This window comes from Anomaloglossus baeobatrachus, chromosome 3 (assembly GCF_048569485.1).
Source record: "Anomaloglossus baeobatrachus isolate aAnoBae1 chromosome 3, aAnoBae1.hap1, whole genome shotgun sequence".
NCBI classification, from domain to species: Eukaryota; Metazoa; Chordata; class Amphibia; order Anura; family Aromobatidae; genus Anomaloglossus; species Anomaloglossus baeobatrachus.
This window is the reverse complement of record NC_134355.1, coordinates 370,946,020-370,973,606: the sequence shown is the minus strand read 5'-3', so window position 1 is coordinate 370,973,606 and position 27,587 is coordinate 370,946,020. Positions and strand designations below refer to the sequence as shown.

The following is a 27,587-nucleotide window of genomic DNA, read 5'->3' as shown; positions in this document are numbered from 1 at the left end:
GAGACAACTTTTGGAAACTTTATTTTCACCCTCAAAAAATATTTTTAGAATCTGTGTGGATATGGCTGTTTACATTCTCTCTGCACTCGTGACATCATTGCTCCATATGCAGTTTGCATAGAGACAATCACACGCCAACCTCTTTCTCTTCTGATAAATCCAAATGAAACAATGAGAAAAGCAAAATAGAAAGTGCTTGCTTTTATACAAATTGCATATGTAGTGGTTATGTGCCGTGCACCAAAGGTGTTAACACGAATAAAACTTAATAGTACATTAAGTCTTCATAGAATCTCCAGCCTCCGGCTGGGATTCATAGTATGAACTGTCACGATGTGTCTATCGAGGTTCCACGCAACACCAAGGAACCCCCGTTGAGAGCCACCACACACAGGGCACACTTTAACAATGATGGGCCCTCCTGCTACGGAGAGGGGTGAAGGGGTCACCTCCTGAGCTCACCTGAAGCTGTTTCCTGAGCTCCCTAGCAACCCTATGTGAGTTTGTTCACCCCATCGCTGAGCAGGATACCTAATCCTTTGCTAGCCCTGCACTCACCCTCACTAGTGAGATGCCCGGTGAGAGACACTAGTCCCACCACTGCATTAATTTGACAGAGGAAGGAAGACAAACAGGGGAATAAATAAAAGGATAAACACCGACTTCTCGGCTGCAGTCAGACACCAGGACTGCAGCCTATATCACTTCTACCAGCAGGGATTCACCAACACCAGGATTACAGCAGCAAAGCTCCAGAGGCTACAAGTGCAACCATCCTCAGTGGCAAGTATAAAAGTATGGATTCTGTACAACTGGCGCCAACTGGTGGTTCATGACACTATTTAAATGAAATGGATGTGGTCACAACCGGATGCACATGAGGTGAGTTAATCATAACCTGCTAGCACGGAAAACTGACATTAACCCTTGGAGAACCAAAAGAACGAAAAACACATTTAATCTCTAGAGTCTCACAAAGCTAAATGTGACTCTAGACTCAAACCTGTCAAAAGTCTCCTAATAACGGGAGATATCCGTGACACCAACACATGGAAACCCATCAGCAACCCGCAACAGCATCACACTGAGGTTGATGAGTGCATGCATCGGTTATTGCACTAATTGACGGTCAGTGGCTGACAGGAACTTTTAAAAACTTAAAGGGGATATCCAGGACTTTGTTAAAAAAAAAAATGTGCCTAACCACTAACAGGCCGCTAGTTGCTACCCATGATAACGCCTGGCTAAATGCGTGTCTGTGCTATTTTATATGCATTTTACTCCACACTTGACGGATACACCATGATGATTCCTATACTTCATATGGGATATTCTCTTCTATTTATTAGGCCTATTCTTGTGATTTTATATTATACCATCTATATCCATGTCTAGTGCCGTTATTCACATTTATTGATGTGCTCCTTTATCCGTTATAAATATTATGGTACATTACTATTTATTGTATTTATTTGTTGAATGTTACTTGCCTATAGCACTGACCATTATTATTATTATTGCTATTGAATCACTGTGATTCATTATCGGCCTGGTGACAGTGTATTTGTATCCATATGTGTCTGATATATTTAAATTTTAATTTTTTTGAGTAAGCAATAAATATATATTTTATGATATAATTTAGCGTTGAGCACTTTCAAATATAAGTTTCATGTTTTCTCCGCGCACTTCCTACGTACTTTAACCCTTCATGATCTTGGCTGCCGAGGACTCTGCTTTCCCGATAGCTGAGCCTCGGCTCTCACAGCCAAGGACGGTCCAGTGCCGTCCCAGGATGTTTAATCCCCTAAATGCGAGATTGATATTAATTGCGGCACTTAGGAGAGAGAGAGAGGGATCGAACTCCCTCTCCCCTCTAATTGCTGCCCCTGCTATGACGGTGACCAGAGGTCGTCATGATGACCTCTCGGTCATCAGACTACGGGGAATGCCTTCAGCATGATCACAGAAGCTTCTGACAGTGCAGCACTGACAGCAGCACTGTATTACAAAAATACATACAGATGCACTCAAAATTGCTAACATTGAATAAGGGAACTGTAGCGCCTGGTCTTGGCCACCGCGTGGTATCCACGCATGTTCCCGCTCCCAGGCATCGGCGGGGGCTCCCTCTCTCTCACCTACCCGATCTCAGTGCGGGATGAGGGTCCTCCCTCTCTCTTGCCTAGTGGATCTATTCACTCCTCTCCTGCCCCGGGATCTGCCGCGGCCTCCTACTCCTTTCAGGACGTGCAAAATGCTTCTGTGAGTGCCTTAGGGTGCATGCGGCCATGCCCCTTTCTTAAAGGGCTGGCGTCCCATTACCCGGAAGCTTTTACTGAAGTCATCTGTTACCTTAAAGGTATTTAAGTCCGCCTCCCCTGACAGGAGGACCTTGAGTAACGTTGCCCATAGTGCATTGTTAGTTCTCAGGTCCCAGTGAGTTACTGAGTCTAGTCCTACTATTGTATCCTAGCACGTCTCGTGTTCCTAACTTGTCTCGTCCTAGAGTCTGCTCTCTATCACAACTGCTGTGCCGCCACCTGAGCCATCACTGCTGTGAAGACACGTCTAAGCCATCACTGCTGTGCTGCCACCAGAGCCATTAATGCTGTGACGCCACATCGGACCCATCTCCTCTATGCTGGCACGCCTGGGCCATCACTGCTGTGCTGCCACATTTGAATCACCATGTCTGTGCTGTCATTCCCATGCTGCCATCGTGGAGGGTGAGAGATGGTGGAGCGGGCAGCAGATCGGGGAGGGAGAGAGCGGGCAGCAGATCGTGGAGGCTGAGAGAGCAGGCAGCAGATCGTGGAATGTGAGAGAGCGGGCAGCAGATCGGGGAGGGTGAGAGAGCGGGCAGCAGCTCACGGAGGAGGCAGCGTTTGATGGGGGAGAGCGGTGGCAGATGGAGGGGGCTGCAGCAGATAGAGATCGGTGGTGGATAGGCAGCAGCGGTGGCAGTGGATTGGGGGCAGGGGTGGCCAATTGGGGGGGGCAGGAGCTTACCAGGGCACTTGCAGGGATCGCTCTCCTCAGCTTACACGGACGGAGTGAAGCTGAGGGGAGTGGTCACCGGCCCCAGATCCACGGTGATTGGAGAGATCGGTCACAAGGCTGGTCTCTCCAATCAGAGCTGGGGACGGGTGAAGCAGCGATCACCCAGCTCTAGCCAATGATCAGTGCTAAAGCTGCACTGATATGGCTGGATTTCAATGTTTTAGCCACATGGCTGAAACATTACAGTGGCTGTGATTGGCTGACGAATGCCGCTCAGCCAATCAGAGCCTCTGTAGGTCCGGGGAGGAGGCACCACACCTCCTAAGGTCAGGCAGAGGTCCTCTCCTTCCCGAATCTAAGGTTTGTGTGAACCGATCGCAGCCACCGGGGCTCCTGGTCTACTGGGTACGTCATTGGTCGTTAAGCACCATGTTAGCATGACGTACCCAGTACGTCATGGGTCGTTAAGGGGTTAAGCGATTTTAATTCTTCATTTGCAGGTTCCTGTCCGCCCATAAATTGGTGGCTAAGTATACTATCTCAATTTTTCTATGTTTTTTAATGCAGTACTGCAAGTCTATATTCCCATAGTCATTGTTACACACATCTTAGCACTACAGAGTGCAACTGTCTCCTTTTTTGTAACGGTGATTGGAAGTAGTCAGACACGCTGTCACTCAGGGTGGAGGCGCGTCTGACTGCACCCAATCACAGATGAGGGTGGGTGGGGAAAGCAGTACATGTGCATGAAGGCTAATGCGCAGCCCCGAAAGTGAATGGGTGGCCGCGGGAGCAGTTACAGCACACCCTTCTAGTCTTATATGGGGACCGATAATTGGCCCGGAACCGGATTTTAAAAGAAAAATTCCGGTTGGACCTGCCGGTCCTGATTATCTGCAAGTCTGCCCAACATTATTGGTAATCCTAATTGACCAAAATGGGAAAGGTTTATTTTGATTTCATGTCAGACAGTGACAAAAACATGCATGTGTCTTTTTATGTAAACTTCTGGTTTCAACTGTATATACAGTGATAAAATGTATATACTGCTCTGGCAAAAATTGAGACCACTGCAAAATTGTCAGTTTTTCTGATTTTTCTCTTTACATTTATATTTTTGAGTAAAATGTAAATTGTTTGTTTATTCTATAAACTACTGACAACATGTCTCCGAATTTCCAAGAAATAAATATTGTATTTATTTTCTGAAAATGAGAAATGGTCAAAATAACAAAACAATCCATTGTTTCAGGTCTCAAATAATGCAAAGAAAATAAGTTCATAATCAAAAAACAAACTAATAATGTTTTAACTCAGGAAGAGTTCAGAAATCAATATTTTGTGGAATAACCATGATTTTAATCACAGCTTTCATACGTCTTGGCATGCTTTCTACCAGTCTTTCACACTGCTTTTGGGTGACCTTATGCCACACCTGGTGCAAAAATGTAAGCAGTTCTTCTTTGTCTGATGGCTTGTGACTATCCATCTTCCTCTTGATTACATTCCAGAGATTTTCAATGGGGTTCAGGTCTGGAGATTGGGCTGGCCATGACAGGGTTTTGATGTGGTGGTCCTTCACCCACACATTGATTGACCTAGCTGTGTGGCATGGCGCATTGTCATGCTGGAAAAAACAGTCCTCAGAGTTCGGGAATATTGCCTAAGCAGAAGGCAGCAAATGTTTTTTCCAGGATACCCTTGTATGTGGCTTGATTCATATGACCTTCGCAAGGAGAAAATTATTATTTCAAGTAAAAATCATTATTTCTAATTTAGTCAATTTCTGGACAATATTTTTTATTCATCAGGCAACTCACTTGATAAATAAAAGTATGATCTTTCATGGAAAAGAGAAAATTGTCTGGGTGACCCCAAACGTTTGAACTGTAGTGTAATTATTACAATATATATATATATATATATATATATATATATATATATATATATATATATATATATATATATTTATTTATTACACACACACACACACACACACACACACACACGTGCATTTCTATAAATTAAAATATCATCAATTCAATGCAAAAGGGGAACGCATATATTATATAGAGCCGTTACCAACATAGAGATCTATTTCAAGTGTTTATTTCTGTTAATGTTGATGATTATGGGTTACAGGCAATGAAAACCCAAATGTCATTATCTCAGAAAATTAGAATAAATAGCACAAAAGGCCTGGAAAGGCTTCCTAAGCGTTTAAATAGTCCTTTAATCTGGTTCAATAGGCTACACAATCATGGGGAAGACTGGTGACTTGACAGATGTCCAGAAGACAGACATTGACACACTCCACAAGGAGGGTAAGCCATAAAAGGTCATTGCTAAAGAAATTGATTTTTCCCAGTGGTCCAAGTGTTTTTTTCAGATGAAAGTAAATTTTGCATTTGATTTGGAAATCAAAGTCCCAGAGTCTGTAGGAAGAGTGGAGAGGCCACAATCCAAGCTGCTTTAGGTCGAGTGTGACGTTTCCACAATCAGTGATGATTTGGGGAGCCATCTCATCTGCTGGTGTAGGTCCACTGTGTTTTATCAAGATCAAAGTCAGCGCAGCTATCTGTAACGACATGGACACCCAATGCCTCTCATGGGTTAAAGTTTCTTAACATTCAGCCAGACGTATTGTTCTTATGTGTGCTAAGTCATGTTTGCTTAGCTATTGTTTCTCCAGACCCTTCCAGTAATCATTGTATTGTAGTTGTGTATTGCTAATGTAATTACCTTAGTAGTCATTGTCTAGTCTGTGCATTCCAGACTACATGTATACCCTCAGTCTTTCTGTAGACATCATTTGGATGAACATTGTCCATGCAGCTTGAGATTCATCCAATGGGAGAGGCGATCTTGTCTAACCAATCGATGAGGACGCAGTGTATCCAAGTGGAAGGCTGTGGCTATAAAAGGGATTTCTTTAAGCCCCCAGTTGGTTGTTGATGAATGCTGATGGATCCAGTCTAAGCTCTTAGGAGCTGACTAGAGGATCAGGATACCCTGTGGCTTCAATCTAGGGACTCCAGTTCCGAATGGAGACCATATCCACAGTCTAGGGATTTCGACTCCGGCTGCCAGGATTATATCATCATACCAGGACTACCTAAGGAGGACACTCAGGTTGGGACAGTTCAGTCACCTGCTACAGACTTTGCAGACCTCACACAGCTTCCTAAATCTGGCGCTATTTTTTTCTCGGTGGGCGCCCACCGAAAGTGGGGTGCTGCTGGACTGGAGTAAGTGGCCCTGGAAGCTCTGAGGCATGGACATTCTAAATCCCTGGTGAGCCAGCGGAAGGGTGAGACTCTGTTGCCTGTTACATTTGTGTGTTTTGCTGGTTATGTGTTATGTGCCGTTAATATTTTGGGGATCCAATAAAGTCTAATTATTGTGGTTCCCTCACCCTGTGTTGTCTGAGTAGTGTTCCGCCCATGGTTAAGGAGGTCGTGCGTTCAGTTGGGATGAGCCCTGAGCCATGCTGTCTTTCTAAAGGCGGCGGGGTCAGCGGACGAGAGCACCCACTGAGACCCGTGTCTCCACAATTGGTGGCAGCAGTGGGATACTACTCAGCCTGGTTTACCCAGGGGAGCTGCAGCGGACTGGTGTTCGTGGACACCGTCCAGGGCTCAACAACCAGGGAGGCACATAAGCATACCTAGCGGGCCATAACATAAGGGAGGCATTCAGGTTTCGGACGCTGCCATGTCCAACCCCACCAGCTCAGCCATGGCACAAGGACAAGAGAGGAGATACGACCGCAGCAGTAAATGGATGCTACAGGATCTGTGCCAGAGGCGAAAGATTGACTACAGTAACGCTGACACTCGGTCAGACTTGATCTGGAAATTAGTCCGTTGGGATGCCCAGAATGATGCAGAGGACGATGAGGATCCCGCCGATATTGACCCAGAGGATTTAAACTATGTGCCACACCATGGATCTAGTGACAATCGGGAATCAACTTGGTCCAAAATGACCCAAGCCACAGCGTTGTTGGCTGCATTGGGGCCTAAATCCTCAAGAGAAGAGAGGGCTTATGTTCTGGAATATGTTTATGGGATTCCAGCTGCCGTACTGCTAACACCAGCTGCTCGAGAAGGATGGTCCCGCTACCTAGCAGAAGCTGCGCCAAAACAAAGGACTACAAACAGGGCCTGTGACTCGCCCAATCTATGGCGCTGTTATACATGTGGGCGCCATGGACATATAGATAAAGATTGTCTCCAAAACCGAGGCCGCATGCTTGGATCCCATCTGCCAGCTCAGCCGGTCAAGAGCCAGGGACTACGAGACACTGGTTTCTCCATTACCCTGGTAAGCCCAGTTATTGTTCAGAAGACCCTTTACCAGATTCCCAATTATCCATCTCCCTGGCTGAGGGCCAGCGCTCAGACATCCCTCTGGCATGTGTGCAGTTGGACCTAAGGACCGACCAGGGAGAGGTCGAGGTGGAGCTTGTAAACAGCCTCCCCACACCTGGTATTTTGGGGACTAACCAGAAAGCGATCGATGTGGAACTTGTGAACAGCCTCCCCATACCGGTCATTGTGGAGACTGACCAGAGCAAGGCTGATGTGGAGCTTATGAACAGCATCCCCACACCTGTTATTTTGGGGTCTGAACAGGAAGAGGTCCATATGGAGTTTATGGACAGCCTCCCCACACCTGTTGTTTCGGGGACTAACCAGGATGAAGTTGATGTAGGGCTCATGCATGGTCTCCCCACTTCTGTTATTTCGGGGACTAACCAGGAGGAAATTGGAGTCGGGTTCATGGATGGCCCCACCAAGCCTGTTGTTTCGGATACCACTCAGAGGGGAGGGGAAGTGGGGCGTGTGGATTACCTGCTCACACCAGTTATTTTGGAGTATGACCTAGGACATGGACTATCCAGTCAGTTTGAAGCAGCCATCACCCACTTCCAAGCCAAGCAGGACCCTGATGTGGATCTTTCTAACATCTTTTCCAAGGATAATTCACATTCCCAGTCTCCAGCATCCACCTCTGAGCCAAAAACCGTGAGTAAGCCTAACCACACTGTGGCTATTGACTGGGGGAAGATTGATAGTAAGAAATGTATGCAAGCCCAACTCATGGACCCCACCTTAGTGCTTGTCCGCAATATGGCTTCTCAATTTGGGGGAGGTAATCAGGGGGAGGTGTATAGATGCAAGCCTCTGATGCTGACCTCACCATTAAAAAGGACAATGTTGTCAAGAGGAGAAGGATGATCGGAAGCCTATCATGTCTGGCTAATATTAAGGGGGAGGAATGTGAAGACATGGACTCTCATGGGTTAAAGTTTCTTAACATTCAGCCAGACGTATTGTTCTTTTGTGTATTACCTCATGTTTGCTTAGCTAGCATGTAGCATTCATAAGAATGCTGAAAAATAATAAAAAAAATGAAGTGTTTTGAAAATGAATAATTTTATTCTTTATCATTGTAATGGTATTACCAATTGATTCCTATTGCCTATAGAAACCCATCACTCGTTTAGCTTTATTTTCTACGCAGCCAAACACTTTCAAACATATCTACTGTAGAATCACTTCACTTTCCGTTCAGCATTTATTTTTTACTAGCTCTACTACCCAGCTTCGCCCGGGTTAATAACTGCTGTTAACAAAATAGAATGTATTAACAAAAATGTATTCTGCAAAAAAAAAAACACCACAAAACAAATAGATATAAATGTAATTATTAAAAGGCAAAAACTAAGCTAAGGCAAATAGAAGCATTTCACAATATATATTTCAACACCACAGATATTCCACACAGATTTAACTAAATTGGCCAAGTATTGTGCTCCGTCTGTCTCTTTCCAGGTCTGCCTCTTCCCAGGTCTGCCTGTCTCTTTGTTTCTTTCCCCATCTGTCTCTTTCCAGGTCTGTCTCCCCATCTCTTTGTGTCTTTTCCTGTCTGTCTCTATTTCTCTGTCTCTTTTCCCGTCTGTCTCTATCAAGGTCTGTGTCTTTCCCCATCTATCTTTGTCTCTCTGGCTGTCTCCTCCTTCCCTGTCTGCCTGTCTCTGTCCCTGTCTGCATGTCTGTCTGTCTCTTTTACCATCTGTCTCTTTCCAGGTCTGTCTCTTTCCAGGTCTGTCTCTTTCCAGGTCTGTCTCTTTCCAGGTCTGTCTCTTTCCAGGTCTGTCTCTTTCCAGGTCTGTCTCTTTCCAGGTCTGTCTCTTTCCAGGTCTGTCTCTTTCCAGGTCTGTCTCTTTCCAGGTCTGTCTCTTTCCAGGTCTGTCTCTTTCCAGGTCTGTCTCTTTCCAGGTCTGTCTCTTTCCAGGTCTGTCTCTTTCCAGGTCTGTCTTTTTCCAGGTCTGTCTCTTTCCAGGTCTGTCTCTTTCCAGAAAAAAACCAAGGAGAAAAACTGTAGGAAAAATACCCTGACTATAAATAAATAAATTGCAAGTGCTTAATAACAGGGTACTTAGTATATACATTTTTGCAAAAAGGTAAGAAGCTGTCTCACCTCGTCACGGTGTACCCATCTGAGACAGTCCCTAACCTACTAAAGTTAAAAACATATTCTGTACCTGACTTGTGTCATGTCAAAAACTTCAATATGGATGGTAAAGTGGTCAGCTGGGTCCCAGATTAAATACACAACAAAAAGTGAGAAGCAGGTAATTGTTCAGCTTCAGTATCAGGAGGGCTGCACCCCCAACTTGCATAAAAGCAAGATAACAGACAAAAAACACCAAAAAACTGAGCAGTAACAAATGTTCAATAAACATGCAACATCACAAGCATGTGAATTGCAGCCTCAAGACTAGAAAAAAACCAAGGAGAAAAATTGTAGGAAAAATACCCTGACTATAAATAAATAAATTGCAAGTGCTTAATAACAGGGTACTTAGTATATACATTTTTGCAAAAAGGTAAGAAGCTGTCTCACCTCGTCACGGTGTACCCATCTGAGACAGTCCCTAACCTACTAAAGTTAAAAACATATTCTGTACCTGACTTGTGTCATGTCAAAAACTTCAATATGGATGGTAAAGTGGTCAGCTGGGTCCCAGATTAAATACACAGCAAAAAGTGAGAAGCAGGTAATTGTTCAGCTTCAGTATCAGGAGGGCTGCACCCCCAACTTGCATAAAAGCAAGATAACAGACAAAAAACACCAAAAAACTGAGCTGTAACAAATGTTCAATAAACATGCAACATCACAAGCATGTGAATTGCAGCCTCAAGACTAGAAAAAAACCAAGGAGAAAAATTGTAGGAAAAATACCCTGACTATAAATAAATAAATTGCAAGTGCTTAATAACAGGGTACTTAGTATATACATTTTTGCAAAAAGGTAAGAAGCTGTCTCACCTCGTCACGGTGTACCCATCTGAGACAGTCCCTAACCTACTAAAGTTAAAAACATATTCTGTACCTGACTTGTGTCATGTCAAAAACTTCAATATGGATGGTAAAGTGGTCAGCTGGGTCCCAGATTAAATACACAGCAAAAAGTGAGAAGCAGGTAATTGTTCAGCTTCAGTATCAGGAAGGCTGCACCCCCAACTTGCATAAAAGCAAGATAACAGACAAAAAACACCAAAAAACTGAGCTGTAACAAATAGAAATGTAATTATTAAAAGGCAAAAACTAAGCTAATAGAAGCATTTCACAACATATATTTCAACACCACAGATATTCCACACAGATTTAACTAAATTGGCCAAGTAATGTGCTCTGTCTGTCTCTTTCCAGATCTCTCTTTCCCTGTCTGTCTGTCTCTTTCCAGGTCTGTCTCTTTCCAGGTCTGTCTTTTTCACCGTTTGTCTCTCTTTCCCTGTCTCTGTATGTCTCTCTCTGTCTCTCTCTATCCATCTCCCCACCAAAATCTTATTACCTCACATATAAGCTTCTTATACTATGAATGTCTTTTGTTCCTATAGCAACCACTCACAGCTCCTGCTAATAACCTGTAGTTCCAGGCTCCATTTACTTTAATGAAGGCATGTTTTTTGGACAGTAACTGTAAAGCGCGGGGTTAAATTTTCCTGTCAAAACATAGTCTACGATGTTCCCTGCGTCACATGAGGTGTCTGTGCAAAATTTTGTGATTGTAAATGCGACGGTGCGGATACACTTTTCGTTTCACTTTTTTTTTTGGAGAGTAACTGTAAAGTGCGGGGTTAAATTTTCCTGTCAAAACATAGTCTGCGACGTACCCTGGGACAAATGAGGTGTCTGTGCAAAATTTTGTGATTGTAAATGAGACGGTGCGAATACACTTTTTGTTTCACTTTTTCCCCATTAAGTATATAGGGGCAAAATTGATTGGTAAATTGGAACGCGCGGGGTTAAAATTTCGCCTCAGAACATAGCCTATGACGCTCTCGGGGTCCACACGTGTGAGTGTGCAAAATTTTGTGGCAGTAGCTGCGACGGTGCAGATACCAATCCAGGACATACATACACACACACATACATACAGCTTTATATATTAGATGTCTGAGTGTCAAGTAAATTGTGCTCTCTTATTTTGTAGAATTGCGTGATATACTGATGTGAAATAAAAAAAGGAAAACTTGTTTAGAAAAAATACCTTTATAGACAAAATACAAATGTATACATTTTACTTTTTAACATATTAAATTATAAGATGCATTGTAGTGTTACAGTCATACTTCTTACTATAATTCAGATGCTGATGTAGGGATAACAACTCCCTGTTTCTGTAACATTCGGAGAACGTCTAATATTGCATCCAACTCTGTTCTAAACTTCTCAAGTTCCATGTTCTTTTGTTGTACAAGCCTCTTCCATTTCTCAAGTTCCTTAGCTTGTGTAGCTTCAGCAACGTGACGCGATTGATCAATTATCTGCAAATAGTGGTTAGAAAAAAGCAGGTGTAACTCACCATCTTGGCTACAGTAAGTGTGTGTGCACCTAAAACATAAAACAAAAATACTGATAGCCACAGCTTTAGATGTGTATCCTGGTAAACTTTACATCCAGTGATTGAATCCCTTGTTAGCAGTAATGGCCACCAAAATGTGTGTGTGTGTGTGTGTGTGTGTGTGTGTGTGTGTGTGTGTGTGTGTGTGTAAAATCATCAGAACTTCTTGTAGTTGATGGTATCGCTTTGTGTATTTAGCCATACCTGCATGGGAAATGGTCTTTTCTTCTATGGGTAAATAATCAGTAGACATAATATTGAATAGTCTCAATCTTACAGGGAATGTATCGTCAGAAAAAAAAAAATTAAATAACTGAAAAAATGTAAAGTAATAATATTTTAATGTTTTGTTTAAATATTATTTTTTTTTAATTGAGCAAAATATAAAAAAAAAAAAATAAAAAGTTTGCTATTTTCCACTGTTTCCATTGTTAAACACTAGGGGGAGCAGCTTCTGAAATCCTACAGAAATTCCACTGTACAAAAACTCAGATTACAGCTGCAGTAAAGTGGGCGGAGTCTGCTCTCCTGTGTGTGATGGCACGCTTCCCCTCTCCCAATCTGAGTGTTTACAACACACAACAGAGAATGACATGTAGGGACACAGTGCAGAGCCATTTTGTTGGTGACCAGAAATGTCTAAAGTGTCACCAAGGACAGCAGGAGTATCACACAGGATAGGATTAGATACACAGCTCAGCAGACAGTATCACACAGGAGAGGATTAGATACACGGCTCAGCAGACAGTATCACACAGGATAGGATTAGATACACGGCTCAGCAGACAGTATCACACAGGATAGGATTAGATACATGGCTCAGCAGACAGTATCACACAGGATAGGTTTAGATACATGGCTCAGCAGACAGTATCACACAGGATAGGATTAGATACACAGCTCAGCAGACAGTATCACACAGGATAGGATTAGATACACAGCTCAGCAGACAGTATCACAAAGGATAGGATTAGATACACAGCTCAGCAGACAGTATCACACAGGATAGGATTAGATACACAGCTCAGCAGACAGTATCACATAGGAGAGGATTAGATACACAGCTCAGCAGACAGCATCACACAGGATAGGATTAGATACACGGCTCAGCAGATGGTATCACACAGGATAGGATTAGGTACATGGCTCAGCAGCCAGTATCACACAGGATAGGATTAAATACACAGCTCAGCAGACTGTATCACACAGGATAGGATTAGATACACGGCTCAGCAGCCAGTATCACACAGGATAGGATTAGATACACGGCTCAGCAGACAGTATCATCCAGGACAGGATTAGATACACAGCTCAGCAGACAGTATCACAAGGTAGGATTAGATACACGGCTCAGCAGACAGTATCACACAGGATAGGATTAGATACACAGCCGTGAAAACAGTATCACACAGGAGAGAATTAGATACACAGCCGTACAGACAGTATCACACAGGAGAGGATTAGATACACATCCGTACAGACAGTATCACACAGGAGAGGATTAGATACACGGCCATGCAGACAGTATCACACAGGATAGGATTAGATACACAGCCATACAGACAGTATCACACAGGATAGGATTAGATACACGGCTCAGCAGACAGTATAACACAGGAGAGGATTAGATACACGGCCGTGCAGACAGTATCACACAGGATAGGATTAGATACACAGCCGTGCAGACAGTATCACACTGGAGAGGATTAGATACACAGCCCTGCAGACAGCATCACAAGATAGGATTAGATACACGGCCGTGCAGACAGTATCACATAGGATAGGATTAGATACACGGCCGTGCAGACAGTATTACACAGGATAGGATTAGATACACAGCCATACAGACAGTATCACACAGGAGAGGATTAGATACACAGCCGTGCAGACAGTATCAGCGGTAGCAGCGGCGGTACTCACATGCAGTGACACACACACACACAGCAGCGGCGGGCAGAGTGGTGGCTGGGGAGAGCGGAGCGAGGGGGTGTCATCGGAGACAGTAACGGCGGGGGGAGGGGCGGCAGTAGCGGGGGCAGAGCGGGAGCTGGGGAGAACGGAGGGATGGGGTGTCATTGGAGATAACGGGGGGAGGGGAGGGTAGGCGGCCCGTACTCACACATCCCAGCGGTTGACAGGGGTATAGTGGAGCAAACAGCATACGCTGTGAGCTCCACAATGATGGCGCTGATCTCCTCCCTCTGCTGTGATCTGGACAGCCCAGGGGGCGCGTCCAGGTCACAGCAGATGCCCACTGTAACATAAATGATGGGGTTGGACCCCGACCACTGTTCTTTATGCACAGGGGCTGCCATAAAGGAGTAACTCTCGTTACACACACAGTAAATCCAGCATGGCCCCTAGTGCCTCCAGTAAAATTTGAATAAAATAAAAACTAAATAAGCTGCGATTTTTATTTTGTATTAAAAATACTTCATTTCATAATCACTATTTTTAATACAAAAATAAAAAAACGCGATACCTTTCCTTTAATGAATGCATGTAAGGGTATGTGCATACACATTTTATATTTGATCCCACTGTGTTTCTGTGCTTAGGTAATGTCAGAATGTGCTCAATAAAGTCTGTACGTAATTAGGAATTTGAGATTAATTACATCATTAATGTTCCGGTTAATTCCCTACTTACTCATCATGTGAGACACGTCAGTGGCTCTAAGAGCTTGTTATCATTTATCTATTGAGTAAAAGATGCATGAGGGTCTTTAGGGAATGATAGGGTAAAGCTAGATGATTAAAGCTTGTGTTACTGTAAAAAGAGCTACATAAATATGTAGGATGCTTAGATGGCAGATTGTACAGGTGCTACAGGTACAGGTCCGGACTACCTGCTGCAGTTCTTGCTCCCTTTGTGAATGCCGAATTTCCATGTGTTTTATTTTACTTTCAAGCGTTAAAAAGTGCTTCATTTCTGGACTGTGACATTCCTTGGCCATCTTTAGTTCATTCAGCAGCTTTGCCATCTAAGAGAGCGGGAGAAAGAGTAAATATGGATAGTTTTTATAAAGAATACACCTTACGCTGAAAGTAATTGTCCATCAGAGAAGCTCAAGAGCTCTGCATGTTGTACATGTTGTTCCTTTTATCTTTCAAGTACCGTAAACCCTGGATAAAATAATACAATGATGATTCTACCAGAGATTTATATTAAACCAAATAACTAGCTGTCATGTGAAAAGAACTGCGCTTTTTGGACTGTAAGGTGACACACCTCACCGGACCTAATTGAAGATAGAAAAAAAAGTATCCAATGTATAGGCAACATATTAACACCAGAATATTTTCATAGAAAAATGGGTGCAATGCCCCCTTCCTATGCCAATCACAGTTCTACTTAATTTTCAGAGACAGGATTGCAAGACACCACTACCCCTGAGCTTACCAGACAGTAGACGTGAAGGGGCTGCTGGACGTGGATCTGGTCCCCATCACCATGTAGAAGAGGAGACTGTCTAGGTTACTTCTGTGCCTTCACAACATGGGAATGTGGCTAAAGTCCTGGCAAAGCACAGTACCAATTTCTGTGTTATCTGTAAAATCTGACTGTCCCGAGCAAATGTCAGAGTAAAGGTGTATGCAGAGCCACTGGTCATCAGCTGTAAACGGCTGGCAAACAGCTACTAGATTGCTGAGTGAAATAAATGGCATCCAGGGTGGATGAATTCACCCAGGTAGCAAGGTATCTCACAGTAGATATAGTATAGGGAGCAGTGACCTTTAATAGGATCAGATAAAATGTTTTGAAATAAACAAAAATGTGCTCATATAAAACACACTGTCAGTTTAGCAGTGGATATGTGGCAACCTATACCACAGAAAAGATACTCTGTGAATGCCACTTGTTCTCCTCCCAATGGGGAGAGAGATCACTAGAATACTGGACGGACAATGCTTGTAAATGCAGGAAAAACATCTCATTCAGCCATAGGCTGATCTCACCACATCCGGTCGATCACCTCTGGAAGGAAAAAGGGTCCGTCCCAGTCAGAGAAATAGGGGTTAGGAGCAGGGCCTCATATGGTAGAAACACACTAGCCCTCAACCCAAAAACTCCCGCCCTTACAAGGGCAGTCCACAGCTGTCCCTAAACTGTGACTGCTCCACATTGCACTGCAATGTGTCAGCATATGCCGACACAGCGGTGTATCAGCATATGCCCGCACTGCAATGTCAGTGCAATGTGTCCGCGGCTGCCCGCACTGCAATGTGTCAGCATATGCCCGCACTGCAATGTGTCAGCATATGCCCGCACTGCAATGTGTCAGCATATGCCCGCACTGCAATGTGTCAGCATAAGCCCACACTGCAATGTGTCAGCATATGCCTGCACTGCAATGTGTCAGCATATACCCGCACTGCAATGTCAGCATATGCCGGCACTGCAATGTCAGCATATGCCCGCACTGCAATGTGTCAGCATAAGCCCGCACTGCAATGTGTCAGCATCTGCCCGCACTGCAATGTGTCAGCATCTGCTCGCACTGCAATGTGTCAGCATATGCCCGCACTGCAATGTGTCAGCATATGCCCGCACTGCAATGTGTCAGCATATGCCCGCACTGCAGTGTCAGCAGCCGCGGTTGGATGACAACTGCTGCAGTCAGGAGGTTAGTAAAGTTCCTTACCTGCGGTGATGAAGTCCTGCCCTCCTGACGTGAGCGCTGTCACTCACTCTCTTCCATGGCCGCCGCTTGTCACATCAGCTCTTGCGGGCGGTCCGAGACTGTGACTAGCGGTGACGTCACGGGCTCCCGCGATACTTGGTTTGCGAAGGCGGCGGTAATTGAACTCAATGACAACGCTGATATCAGGAGTACAGCAATCACCGCAGGTAATGTACCTCGCTACCCTCCTGATAGCAGCACTCATCATCCCCTGCAGTGACCTGGGCTGACCTATTGAAGTTAGCTCAGGTCACTGCACTGCTCTCCCAGCCAATGGGGAATGTTCTGTTCTTCATTGACTGGGACAGTGACTATGGTATGGATCGTCATGGGACCCCCTTATTGGATTACATCAGACCTGGATTTGTTTTTCTTTCTAATAAATTGGTGAAACAGGGAATGTTTTGGGGAGTGTTTTTTCAAATAAAAATGTGTTTGTTGTCTATTTTTTTTTTTTATTACTGACTGGGTTTGTGATGTCGGGTATCTGATAGACGCCATGACATCACTAAACCCAGGGCTTGATGCCAGGTGACATTACACATCTGGCATCAACCCCATATATTACTCCGTTTGCCACCGCACCAGGACAACGGAATGAGTTGGGGCAAAGCGCCAGGATTGGCACATCTAATGGATGCGCCACTTCTGGGGCAGCTGTGGCCTATTTTTAGGCCTCGAAGTGTCCAATAACAGTGGACCTCCCTAGTCTGAGAATACCAGACCACAGCTGTCTGCTTTACCTTGGCTGGTGATCCAATTTGGGGGGGACCCAGTGTTTTTTGTTTTAAATTATTTATTTAATTTAAAATAACAGCGTGGGGTGCCCTCTGTTTTGGATTACCAGCCAAGGTGAAGCTGCCAGCTGTGGGTTGCAGGCTGCAGCCGTTTGCTTTACCCTAGCTGGCTACAAAAGATGGGGGGAACCCACATCATTTTTTTTTAAATTATTTATTTTTTGGCTAAATACAACGCTAAGCACCCTTTAGTGCCACATGAAAGTCACAAAAGTGTGCCAGCTTAGAATATGCAGGAGGGGTGAGACATTATATATGTCTTTCTCATCTATCTATCTATCTATCTATCTATCTATCTATCTATCCCTCTATTGATTCATTCCTCTATCTCTCGATCTCTATATCTATCTAACCATCTCTATATCTACTCATCTATTTATCTTTCTTGCTGTTCCGTTTTTTTTGCGGTCCGCAAAAAAAACGGAAGGCACACGGATGACATATGGACCGTATACGGAATGGAACGAATGTCAAACGGATGCCACACGGATGCATCCGTGATAAGAACGGACCGTTTTTTGCGGCCCACAAAAACGGAACGGTCGTGTGAATGTAGCCTTAGACTGTATGATTATCATAAAGCGAGGGTTCCTAGGAACAATCATTTATGATAATCGTGCAGCGTAGATGGACCTTGATGTACCTGCTAAGTGAGCAGTAAACAGAAACCTGTATATAGAGCACAATACCTGCGTTGTTAACATGCCATCTTACAGGAACGTTCACTAACATGGCGCTTAGTTTATATTGCTGCCTGCATCACACCAGCTAATGACAGTACTGCATAGTTTTTAGTAGAGAAAAAAGGTTTAGTAATCAAAACAATATGTTATACTAAAGTTATATAATAAAGGTATACCTTTTGTTTTTGATGACTGCATTTTAGCTTTGTTGTATTAGTTCACAACTGTGATTATGGACTCTATGTGTTTCAATAATTTTTATTAATTTCTAGGCAAAGTAAAGAATTGAACAACATTTTTGAGATTTTTTGAGTAAGAATTGTCAATACATATAATATAACATTTGATCTAAGCATAAAGATTAACAATAGCTTAGAGGGGGGGGGGATGGGGTGGAAAATTAAGGAAAAGGTTTTTATTTGGGGAAACAAGGGAACAGGGATGGAGAAGTTGGAAGGAAAAGGGATAAGGAAGAACAATCACCTACTAATTACAGTGCATAGTTTTCTCAAATACATGAGTATCTAATTAATATTGGTGATTTAACCTTATTATAATTAACAGGAAATAACTGAACACTAATCTAGATATAATATTGAAAGAAAAGAGAAAGAAATAGAACAAGAGAGAGAAGAAGAAAATAATAAAAAAAAAACCAAAACACCAGGGAAGGGGGAGGGGATGGATGCATGTAAGGGGTGGGAGGGAGGTATGTTTGGAAAGGAGGTAGAGCTGGTACATAATCAATATTTTCTAGGGATTATTGCTTTTTATAAAGAGATTCCAGCTATTCCACCTTCTATGGTATGAAGGGAACAAGTTATTGATTATCGCATGCCTTTTCTCATAATCATGATGAATAGATACCAGATGAATAACATCAGAGATATTAGGAACAGAACACAGCCCTTATTGGCACTGTAGTTTATTATGGACTCTATGTAAACTACAGTGCCAATAAGGGCTGTGAGGTAGCCTGTAATGCAATTCCTGCCTCTCCTCCATGCTTTTGCTTTACTACCTCATACTGCCTTGTATGTGCTGTGCTCTGAAGGTTGGCGTGTGCAGAATGGATTCAAAGATTACAATCATTACAAACTGTAAGAAATCAACAGTGGCAATTGCCGCACAAAGGAGTTTCAGTAAGGGTACTTTCACACTTGTGTTTTTTTCCTTCAGTCGCAATCTGCTGTTTTGGAAAACAGCACAATCCGTTAACGGATTCAGCTGCTTCCCATAGACTTGTATAGACGACGCATTGCGACTAATGGCCATGCGCTGCATCCGCTGGCCTACGCTGTGTTGCATCCGCCGGGCGGAAAGAACGCAGCATGTAGCATTTTTCTGCACTTCCTAGAGCGTCAAAAAAACGCCATGTGCTGGATTCCGTCGGCGTCCGTCATTTTTATAATGGAAGCCTATGGTGGCAGAATCTGTCGGAATCCGTTATTTGACGGATTCCTGTGACAGATCCGTCTTTACACAACTGCACATGCTCAGTTGAGTAAATTGCTGAAAAAAAAGCTACAACGGATTCTGTTGTTTTGCAGGATCCGTTGCATCAGTTGTGCCACTATATGCAACGCATCCGTTGCATCCGTCACACAACGCAATGCGTCGGATGCCGCACAACACAAGTGTGAAACTAGCCTAAGAAGTTCTGATTTATATCTTATCAGTAAGACCTCTGTATATTTAATGTACATTTGCTAAAAATCCGATCTAGACCTAAACAAACATTATCTAAACAAACATTCTATAACATCATAACGCTGTTTCCAAAGCCTCTGAAAACCTCTCAGAATAATATAAAGTAAAAAAAAGGTATTTTAATCGGAGAACAGCATAATCTGAGGGTAGAGAGACAGTATACAGGCACGTGTCACTTATTAGGCTGTGTGCTGTAGTTTCAATACAATCAATGTTTTATCAGCAGGAGATTATCACTAGAGGACTAGGTCTCATGTGCAAACTAGTAAGGCTAATTTGTGTAACCCTGCCCTCAACACCGACTGAACAGGAAAGCTGTGGACAAACAAGCGCCAATAGGGTCTTACCCGACAAAATGTAGGGAGGGGAGGGGGGAGTAAATTCCTACTCCACACTGATGAGGGGCAAATACCCCGAAACGGCTGTCTGGATTACTTCAACTATCGTTTGTCCTCTAGAGAGAAGCTGATACTACAAACTAGGGATGGCCCTATGACGTCACTATGACTATGTATTGTATGTCTGATCCTTTGTGAGTCAGATTTGATGTTATTTGTATACTGACGGTCCTGAGGAAGGGAGCAGGTGCTCCTGAAACGCGTAGACCTGGATGAAAATAAAGTGACATTGGTCTGAATATCTGAACTTGTGATCCTTTGGCGCGGCATCAAACACCTACTTCTATTGTCTTCTGTTCTCAACACCGACTGACAGCTTGCAGACAATATCAGCAAGCCCCTGCCATTTATTTTCAACAGCATATCAGATTACAACCCGTCAGATTCAGTACTCCAGTGGAGATGATCATGTGTAGCAGTGTTGAATTTAGGATATTCTTTTAATGGATAGTTAGGGTGACGATCGTTGTTAAATAGAAGCTTTAAGGATAGTCAATGCTGTAGAATTAGGTTCCATTATTGAACCAGGAAGGATAAAACAAAAAATATTCTTTTTTAAATAAAATTTTGTAAATCTACATTAGAAAACAAAAACTGTAGAGGCTCTCCACTGTCCAAGATGATCAGCCCTTTAAGGCTATGTGCGCACTAGAGATGTGAAGTTTCTCGAGAAAATCTTCTCGAGAAACTTCTGGGAGTGAAAGATTTGCTGACCTCCGGAAAAAATCCGCGGCAAAACCGCATGCGGATTTGCCGCGGATTAGCCGCGGATTTACCGCGGATTTGCCGCGATTTTCCCGCGGGTGGTTCCCTGCGGATTTTTGCAGTCTGTACTGCAGAAATCCGCGGGATACCTGCGGATTTAATGGACATGTTCATTTTCTCAAGAAACTTTCTCGAGAAACTTTTCTCAAGAAACTTTCTTGAGAAAAATCCGCACCAGTGCGCACAGCTTTTTTTTTTTCTCATAGAATTTCATGGGAAATGTCTGCACAAAGATTGCAGACATTTCTCAAGAAATTTCCGCGGCAAATCCGCGGGTAAATCCGCGGGTATTTTGCTCTAGTGCGCACATAGCCTAATCCTTTCAGCGTTGGAGGGGAAAGAGCACCGGGGAAAGACAAATGGGTGACTGATGACAAATTGAAGCAATGCTGTGCTGAGCTGTGCTTCCTTTTCTTGCAAGGCAAGCAACAGTCAGGTTAAGGCTGGTTTCACACTACGTCTTTTTAACATCCGTCCATAACGTTTTTTTAGCGGAAGTACGGATCCTGCTTTTACAGCAAATAACGTATGCAAACGCATCTGTTATTTTGCAGGATCCTGCACTGGATGTTTAGGGGCGGGCATTGGAGTCATGTGATCGGGAGTGAGGGGAACTAGACTGGGAGGAGGCTTCTGACAGCTGCAGACGCTGGTAACCAAGGTAAACATCGGCCTTGGATACCCGATATTTATCTTGGTTACGAGTGTCTGCAGCTGCTAGGAGCAGGGCTGCCTGCACGCGTAACCAACGTAAACATCGGGTAACTAAGAGAAGTGGTTACCCGATATTTACCTTGGTTACGAGTGTCCGCAGCTCTCAGGTGGGAGAGAGAGGGAGGAGAGGAAGGGGGAAAGACATAGATAGAGAGAGAGAGGGTGAGGGAGGGAGTAGAGAGATAGACAGATCACGCGAGACTGGTTCTGGGCATGCTCAGTACTTTCTGGGCATGCTCTGTACAAAAGCAGGATCCTGTCTATCAGCACGCCAGCGTTCACCTGCGTTCGCGTGCTGTTTAGTCAGGATCCGGTGACTTGCAGTATTTTGACGCAGCTCAAAAACGCTACAAGTAGCGTTTTTGAAACATGTTAAAAAACTGCAAGTCACCGGATCCACACTATAACGCAGGCAAACGCAGGTGAACGGATGTTAACGCGAGTCCATTGCAAATGCATTGAAATGAAAACGCATTTGCACTGGATCCGTACTTCCGCTAAAATAACGTTTTCAACGGATGTTAAAAAGACGTAGTGTGAAACCAGCCTAAGGCCGGCATCACATTAGCGTTTTTCTGCCGGTCGGCAAAAAAATCCGCAAAATGTATGTTACCGGATCCTGTTGAATTTGCAAACGCAAACGCAAGTGGTATTTACTGGATCCTGTGACTTGCAGTTCATGAGGAGAGAGAGAGAGAATATGAATGTTTCAGGACATGTTTTGTACAGCAAGAGAGAGAATGTGAATGTGAATTGTACAGCAAACCGGATTCTTCAAGCCGCATACAACCGCAACTGTGAAAACCGGATCCGGCGCCCATTGAAATACATTGCAGCAACTGCCGCAATGTACAGGATCCGGTGACATGCAGTTTTTGAACGGAGGTGAAAAATGCAACATGTTGTGTTTTTGATAAAAGGTAAAAAAACTGCAACTCACTGGATCCTGACACTGCCGCACGCAAACGCATGTTGCTGCAAGTCCATTGACATTTCATTGAGCTGATAACGGATCCGGTAACATGCATTTTGCGTTTTTTTGACGATCGGCAGAAAAACGCTAATGTGAGACCAGCCTAAGCCGTACAGTTCTCATTCTTCAACTAAACTAACAGGCTGAATGATCATCCCTGTACTCCCATCCTAAAAATATATACCTGCAAAGCTGGTATGAACTGCCTCCTAGGAACACCAAGCTACAACGGATTTAGCTTAGTGGCAGCAAGGGGAGTGTAGCTACAGGAAGGGCAAACACTTGAACTACTTAGTGTCCACTTCCTACTGGCAGCAGCTATAACCCAAGGTTTCGAGTCCCCCAATGGTACAGATCAAACTACCTTATCGATGTCCCTCCACAACACCAGCATCAATGGTTCGAGTCGCCACACTTCCTTTTTGGTACAGATGGTTATACGCCAGAGTGCAGGTAATCAATGACAACAGTGGTGACCAACACATCATAGCCACAGCCTATGGTATGCTGCAGTGGTCATATGTCTGTCCTGACAAAACTGGACATTTTGTTTGGTCCAGAAGGAAGTGACCGCTGTAGCTGATCATTGACTATAATGGTGACAAACGAGACACTACCCGTGCTTGATTACAGCAAATAAATACACATCTGTACAGAACAGGAAGTGTTGGGACTTAGGCAATACTGGGACAGGAGCTGTGTGGGATCCGACAGGTAAACATTTTTATTTTCATCTGTTAGTTATTTGCTTGGATTTTTAAATTTTTCTTATACAGCTACAACAGATTTGCTTTTTCTTTTAATCAAAATACTGATGTATTTGGTTTAAGGTACCTCCTTCTGTAGAGCTTCTTCTCGGATTCGTAAAACAGCCAAGGTCTCCTTGTCCTTCTGCAGCTCAACAACTTGCTTTTGGAGGTGCTTTATGAGGATCTTTAGGAATATATATAAGCAAAGTTTTATATTATGGTAAGAAACTTTTAATGAATAAAACGCTTCCTGCTTCAGATTCATGATTAGTCAGTTACCGTATCAGGACACACAGCTATGTCACAGAGAAGGCACTGGAACAGGAGTACTATCCACAACAGGAGTCGGCTGTAACACACGCACAATTTTAAAGGCCAACAGCAACCTCCACAAAGAAATTGTAGGGTGATGATGGGTTGCTATGGCAACTGGAGGCCAAAAATGGCCTGAGTCTATCCTATACCAAAATGTATTGGATCTAGCCAGATATGTACCCCAAAATGGTGCCAATGAGAATAATTCCCCCAAAAAAGAAACAAGTCCTTATATGATTACATCAGTGAAAACAAAGTTATGGCTTGTGGAACACAACAATATAAAAATGTACGGGAAAAAAAACCCAGTTCAGCCTAAAGGTCAAAACTGGCTTTGGTGGCAATAGAAATGAGCAAATCGATTTACAGAATCCTGGTTCAGCGCTAATGAGGATGTCACACTGAGCCTAAAAATCAGAAGAGGCGCCAAGGCTTCCTGTAGGTAGGAGGCAGCTCACAAGGACCCCATCAGTTGGTCATGGACCACTGACATAGCTGCTGGACCAGGGCCCCGTGATTTAATTCGCTCATCTCTATTTGATTAGGAAAAAATATATAATAATAATTCTAAAATCAAATATGCAATCAAGGATAAAGAAAAGATGCAAGGGAAAGCTATTACTCCAGTATTTAGTGTTCAGCAGCCTGAGCTTCAAGGTGATTTACATAGTTTTTCTGCAAATATATTTTTTTTATTATTTTTTACTCCTCGAGACAAGTGTTTGTGAATAATTAAAAGCTTTATTCATGCGAAAAAGGAGAAAAGTTCAGGGCACTGCCCCAACACCAAAAGACTTTCAGAACATCCTATACTGGGCCGAAAAAGGTGCACATGCTCTGCGGTGCCGTTGATGTGAATAGACATATGAACATCAGAGCGATAAAAGAGGAAAAAACATCAGGCACTCACCAGTTGTTGCTTGTGCAAGTTTTGTTGTTTTATTCGTGCAGGTTACAAGTGCATGGAGTGGAGGGGAGGGAGCGGACGCTACACACGTCCAAAGACGACGGCGGCCGTTTCGCACCTGTCTGGTGCTTCAGCTGGTCTGGATTGAGCTGACATCACATCCATTATATCCACATAATACAGGTGGTTGATGTCAGCAGTGATTAAAACAAGTTTAAAATCAAACTGCAGTATTACTACTGAATGGAGTGCAAAATAAGCATGTACAAACATATAAAGACATACAATAATATCACATATAGCTGGAATCTAGAAAAATTATCCCAAGAATACGCTCAACTCATTTTTATCATTTAGTCCTAATGGACCCAGAGCATTAAACTTCATAATATATTCTGCCTCCTTTCTGAGCAGAAGTTTGTGCGTATCCCCACCTCTGGCTGGAGTTTTAACTAAATCAATGCCTATAAATGACAATACATTAGGGTCAGAATTATGGACTTCTTTTATATGATTAATTAATCTTGTAGCGCCTATTCCGCTAGAGATGGAATTTCTATGCTCCCTAAATCTTATAAACAAATTTCGAATAGTTTTGCCAATATAAAAATATTGACAAGGGCAGAATATTACATACACCACCATTTTGGACCTGCAGGTAATCAGACTTTTGACATAATGTAAATGGCCACCTATTTTAAATGTTCTGCCAACTATATGGAATTGGCAAAAAGAGCAATTGCCGCATCTAAAATTACCTGTAGGGCCAGCATGGTGTAGCCAGGTCATGGGCGGTAAATAGCGTTTCTTAATCAGAATATCTCCAATATTCCTGCACCTCCTGTGTGTCACTAAGGGCTTATTCATGGCCATGTCTCTAAGTTCATCAATCCCTTCGATTATATACCAATTTTTATTTATCACTGATTTTATTGTTCGGTCCATAGGTCCGAATTTAAAATTAAACACAAAACGATCTAGTTGTTTTTTGGGGGGGAGATTGTTACAATTCCTGACAAGAGATCTTTTTTCAAGCTCTATTTTCTCCTCCGCTTGTGTCTGCATGGAGTTAATTAAATTCAAGGGATAACCCCTTTCCAAAAAGCGTTGTTTTAGATCTTTTGTCTGAATTTTCAAAGCATCTGCATTATTGGTAATCCTATTCAGCCTTAAGAACTGGCTGAAAGGAACCGATTTCAGTACATGCTCAGGATGGGCACTTTTGTAATGCAATAGTGTGTTCACTGTAGTCGGTTTTCTGTAGAGCTCCCTTGAAATTAACCCTTCATGGGCTGTTAATTTAACATCAAGGAACTCAATACATTTATCTTTTTCGCATGAATAAGTTGTGTCTCTATATTTATCAGTGAGCACGTCTCAGGAGCACCAGAATTTAAAATACAAAGAACATAAAAATCCTTTTACTGTGATGGCTGAATTAGAAACAATGGAGGTGGTCACACCGACCAGCAGTGGATGTGGAATTCTTGCGGGGAGGGAGAACGCAAGCACGTTTTTTTTGGAGTGCAATAATAAAATTGACACGGACATTTTAAGCATAAAATCTCTGGAACATAAAATATCCAATCTGGCAGAGAAGGAAATCTCTTTATTCTGGTCGGCTCAGTCATTACGTGCATACAAAGATTGTCAACGGGTGCCCAGAGGACTAAGAGTTATGAAGGCAATATCATTCTATCAGGATGATGCCGATTTCAAACAACTATGGGATAATGTTCTGGCAGAATGTTCATTTAAATTCCTAGATCTCGTGTTACAGAAAAACGAGCAAGAGCATGCTAAAATAACAACTGAACTGATAAGATTAAGAAAAGAGCTAGAGATGCGTTTATCACAGGATCAGTGGAACAAATTTTTTGTCTAGGTTCTGTAAAAATTAATACCATATCAAACAATAGTAAAAGAACGCAAAAAAGAGAAGTTTCTGAGAGACAAAGCAGACTATGATTCTGGAACTGTTTTCAGATGGAATAAAAATAATGACAGTTTCTCTACCTATAAGAAAGGAAAATCAAGGAAAAAACCTAAAACTGCATCAAATAAAAGAGCCGCATGGACAACAGACTCTGATTCCAGCGGTCAGGAGGAACCACCCCCGGGAAAAAGGAGATTAAGTGAAGATAGATCTAATACGAACTTTCCCATTAACCCTTTAGAAGGCGGACAAGGAGAGGCCGGAGGAGAAATAAATGTGCCCCTGATAGGGAAAAGGAAAGCTGTATCCTGGAGGGACTGACAATCAGTTCGGAGCCTAATAAAAAGAAAAAAGTTTACAACCTGACTAATGAGACACTGGATGATGATATGTTGGCGATCCTGGAAAAAGGACTAAATTTCTGCATTCCAGAACCATTTAATATGGTGGAATTCGAAGTGGACTTATACAAAGCTTGCAGAAAATTGCATTTAAAAAAACATTTTTTTAACGCAGATAATAAATCGACTCAAAAACAAGCTGATGAAAGGCAATGCAATATAGGTCCCCTTGGTTTTTCTCTGATGGGTTCAGAAATTGGGAAAGTAGCTGAGTACGCTTTGCATCTGTTGAGTATAACGGATGATAAAATTAATGTGGCAAACGTTTCAGCTATAGAGAGCAATCTAGACAATAGCACTAAATTTACTGGAGGTTTAAAATCAACTTTTACCCCACCTATATCCCCTGGTAATAGTATCGATTTATTTCAGGAAGTAGTATTGAGAGATATAAAAGCGTTAAAATACCCCAATATGAAGAATAATCTGTCTAGTTCAGAAAGAGCAGCACTAGAGAAAATTAAATCCTTCAAGAATGTAACGATACGAAGAGCAGATAAAGGAGGTGCCACTGTGCTTATGACCACCGATTATTATTTAGCAGAATCAAAAAAACATCTAGATAACTGCACAGTTTATCAGAAACTAACTGGTGACCCTACAGGTAAAATTAAAGAAAAATTACGTAGTTT

At 42.9% G+C, this 27,587-nt stretch overlaps 1 protein-coding gene across 2 annotated transcripts in view; it reads right to left on the bottom strand.

The window, feature by feature from the left end:
• Positions 1 to 11,575: 11,575 nt before the first annotated feature.
• Positions 11,576 to 27,587, bottom strand: part of CEP162 (centrosomal protein 162) — a 307,890-nt gene continuing 291,878 nt past the window's right edge. For both annotated transcript variants that reach the window (XM_075340157.1, XM_075340158.1), the window contains 3 exons: positions 23,482 to 23,580; positions 14,772 to 14,906; positions 11,576 to 11,846 (listed from right to left, as the gene is read on the bottom strand). In XM_075340157.1, the coding sequence (XP_075196272.1) occupies positions 11,658 to 11,846; positions 14,772 to 14,906; positions 23,482 to 23,580 (423 nt within the window). In that variant the 3' untranslated portion in view covers positions 11,576 to 11,657. The remainder of the gene's footprint in view (positions 11,847 to 14,771; positions 14,907 to 23,481; positions 23,581 to 27,587) is intronic.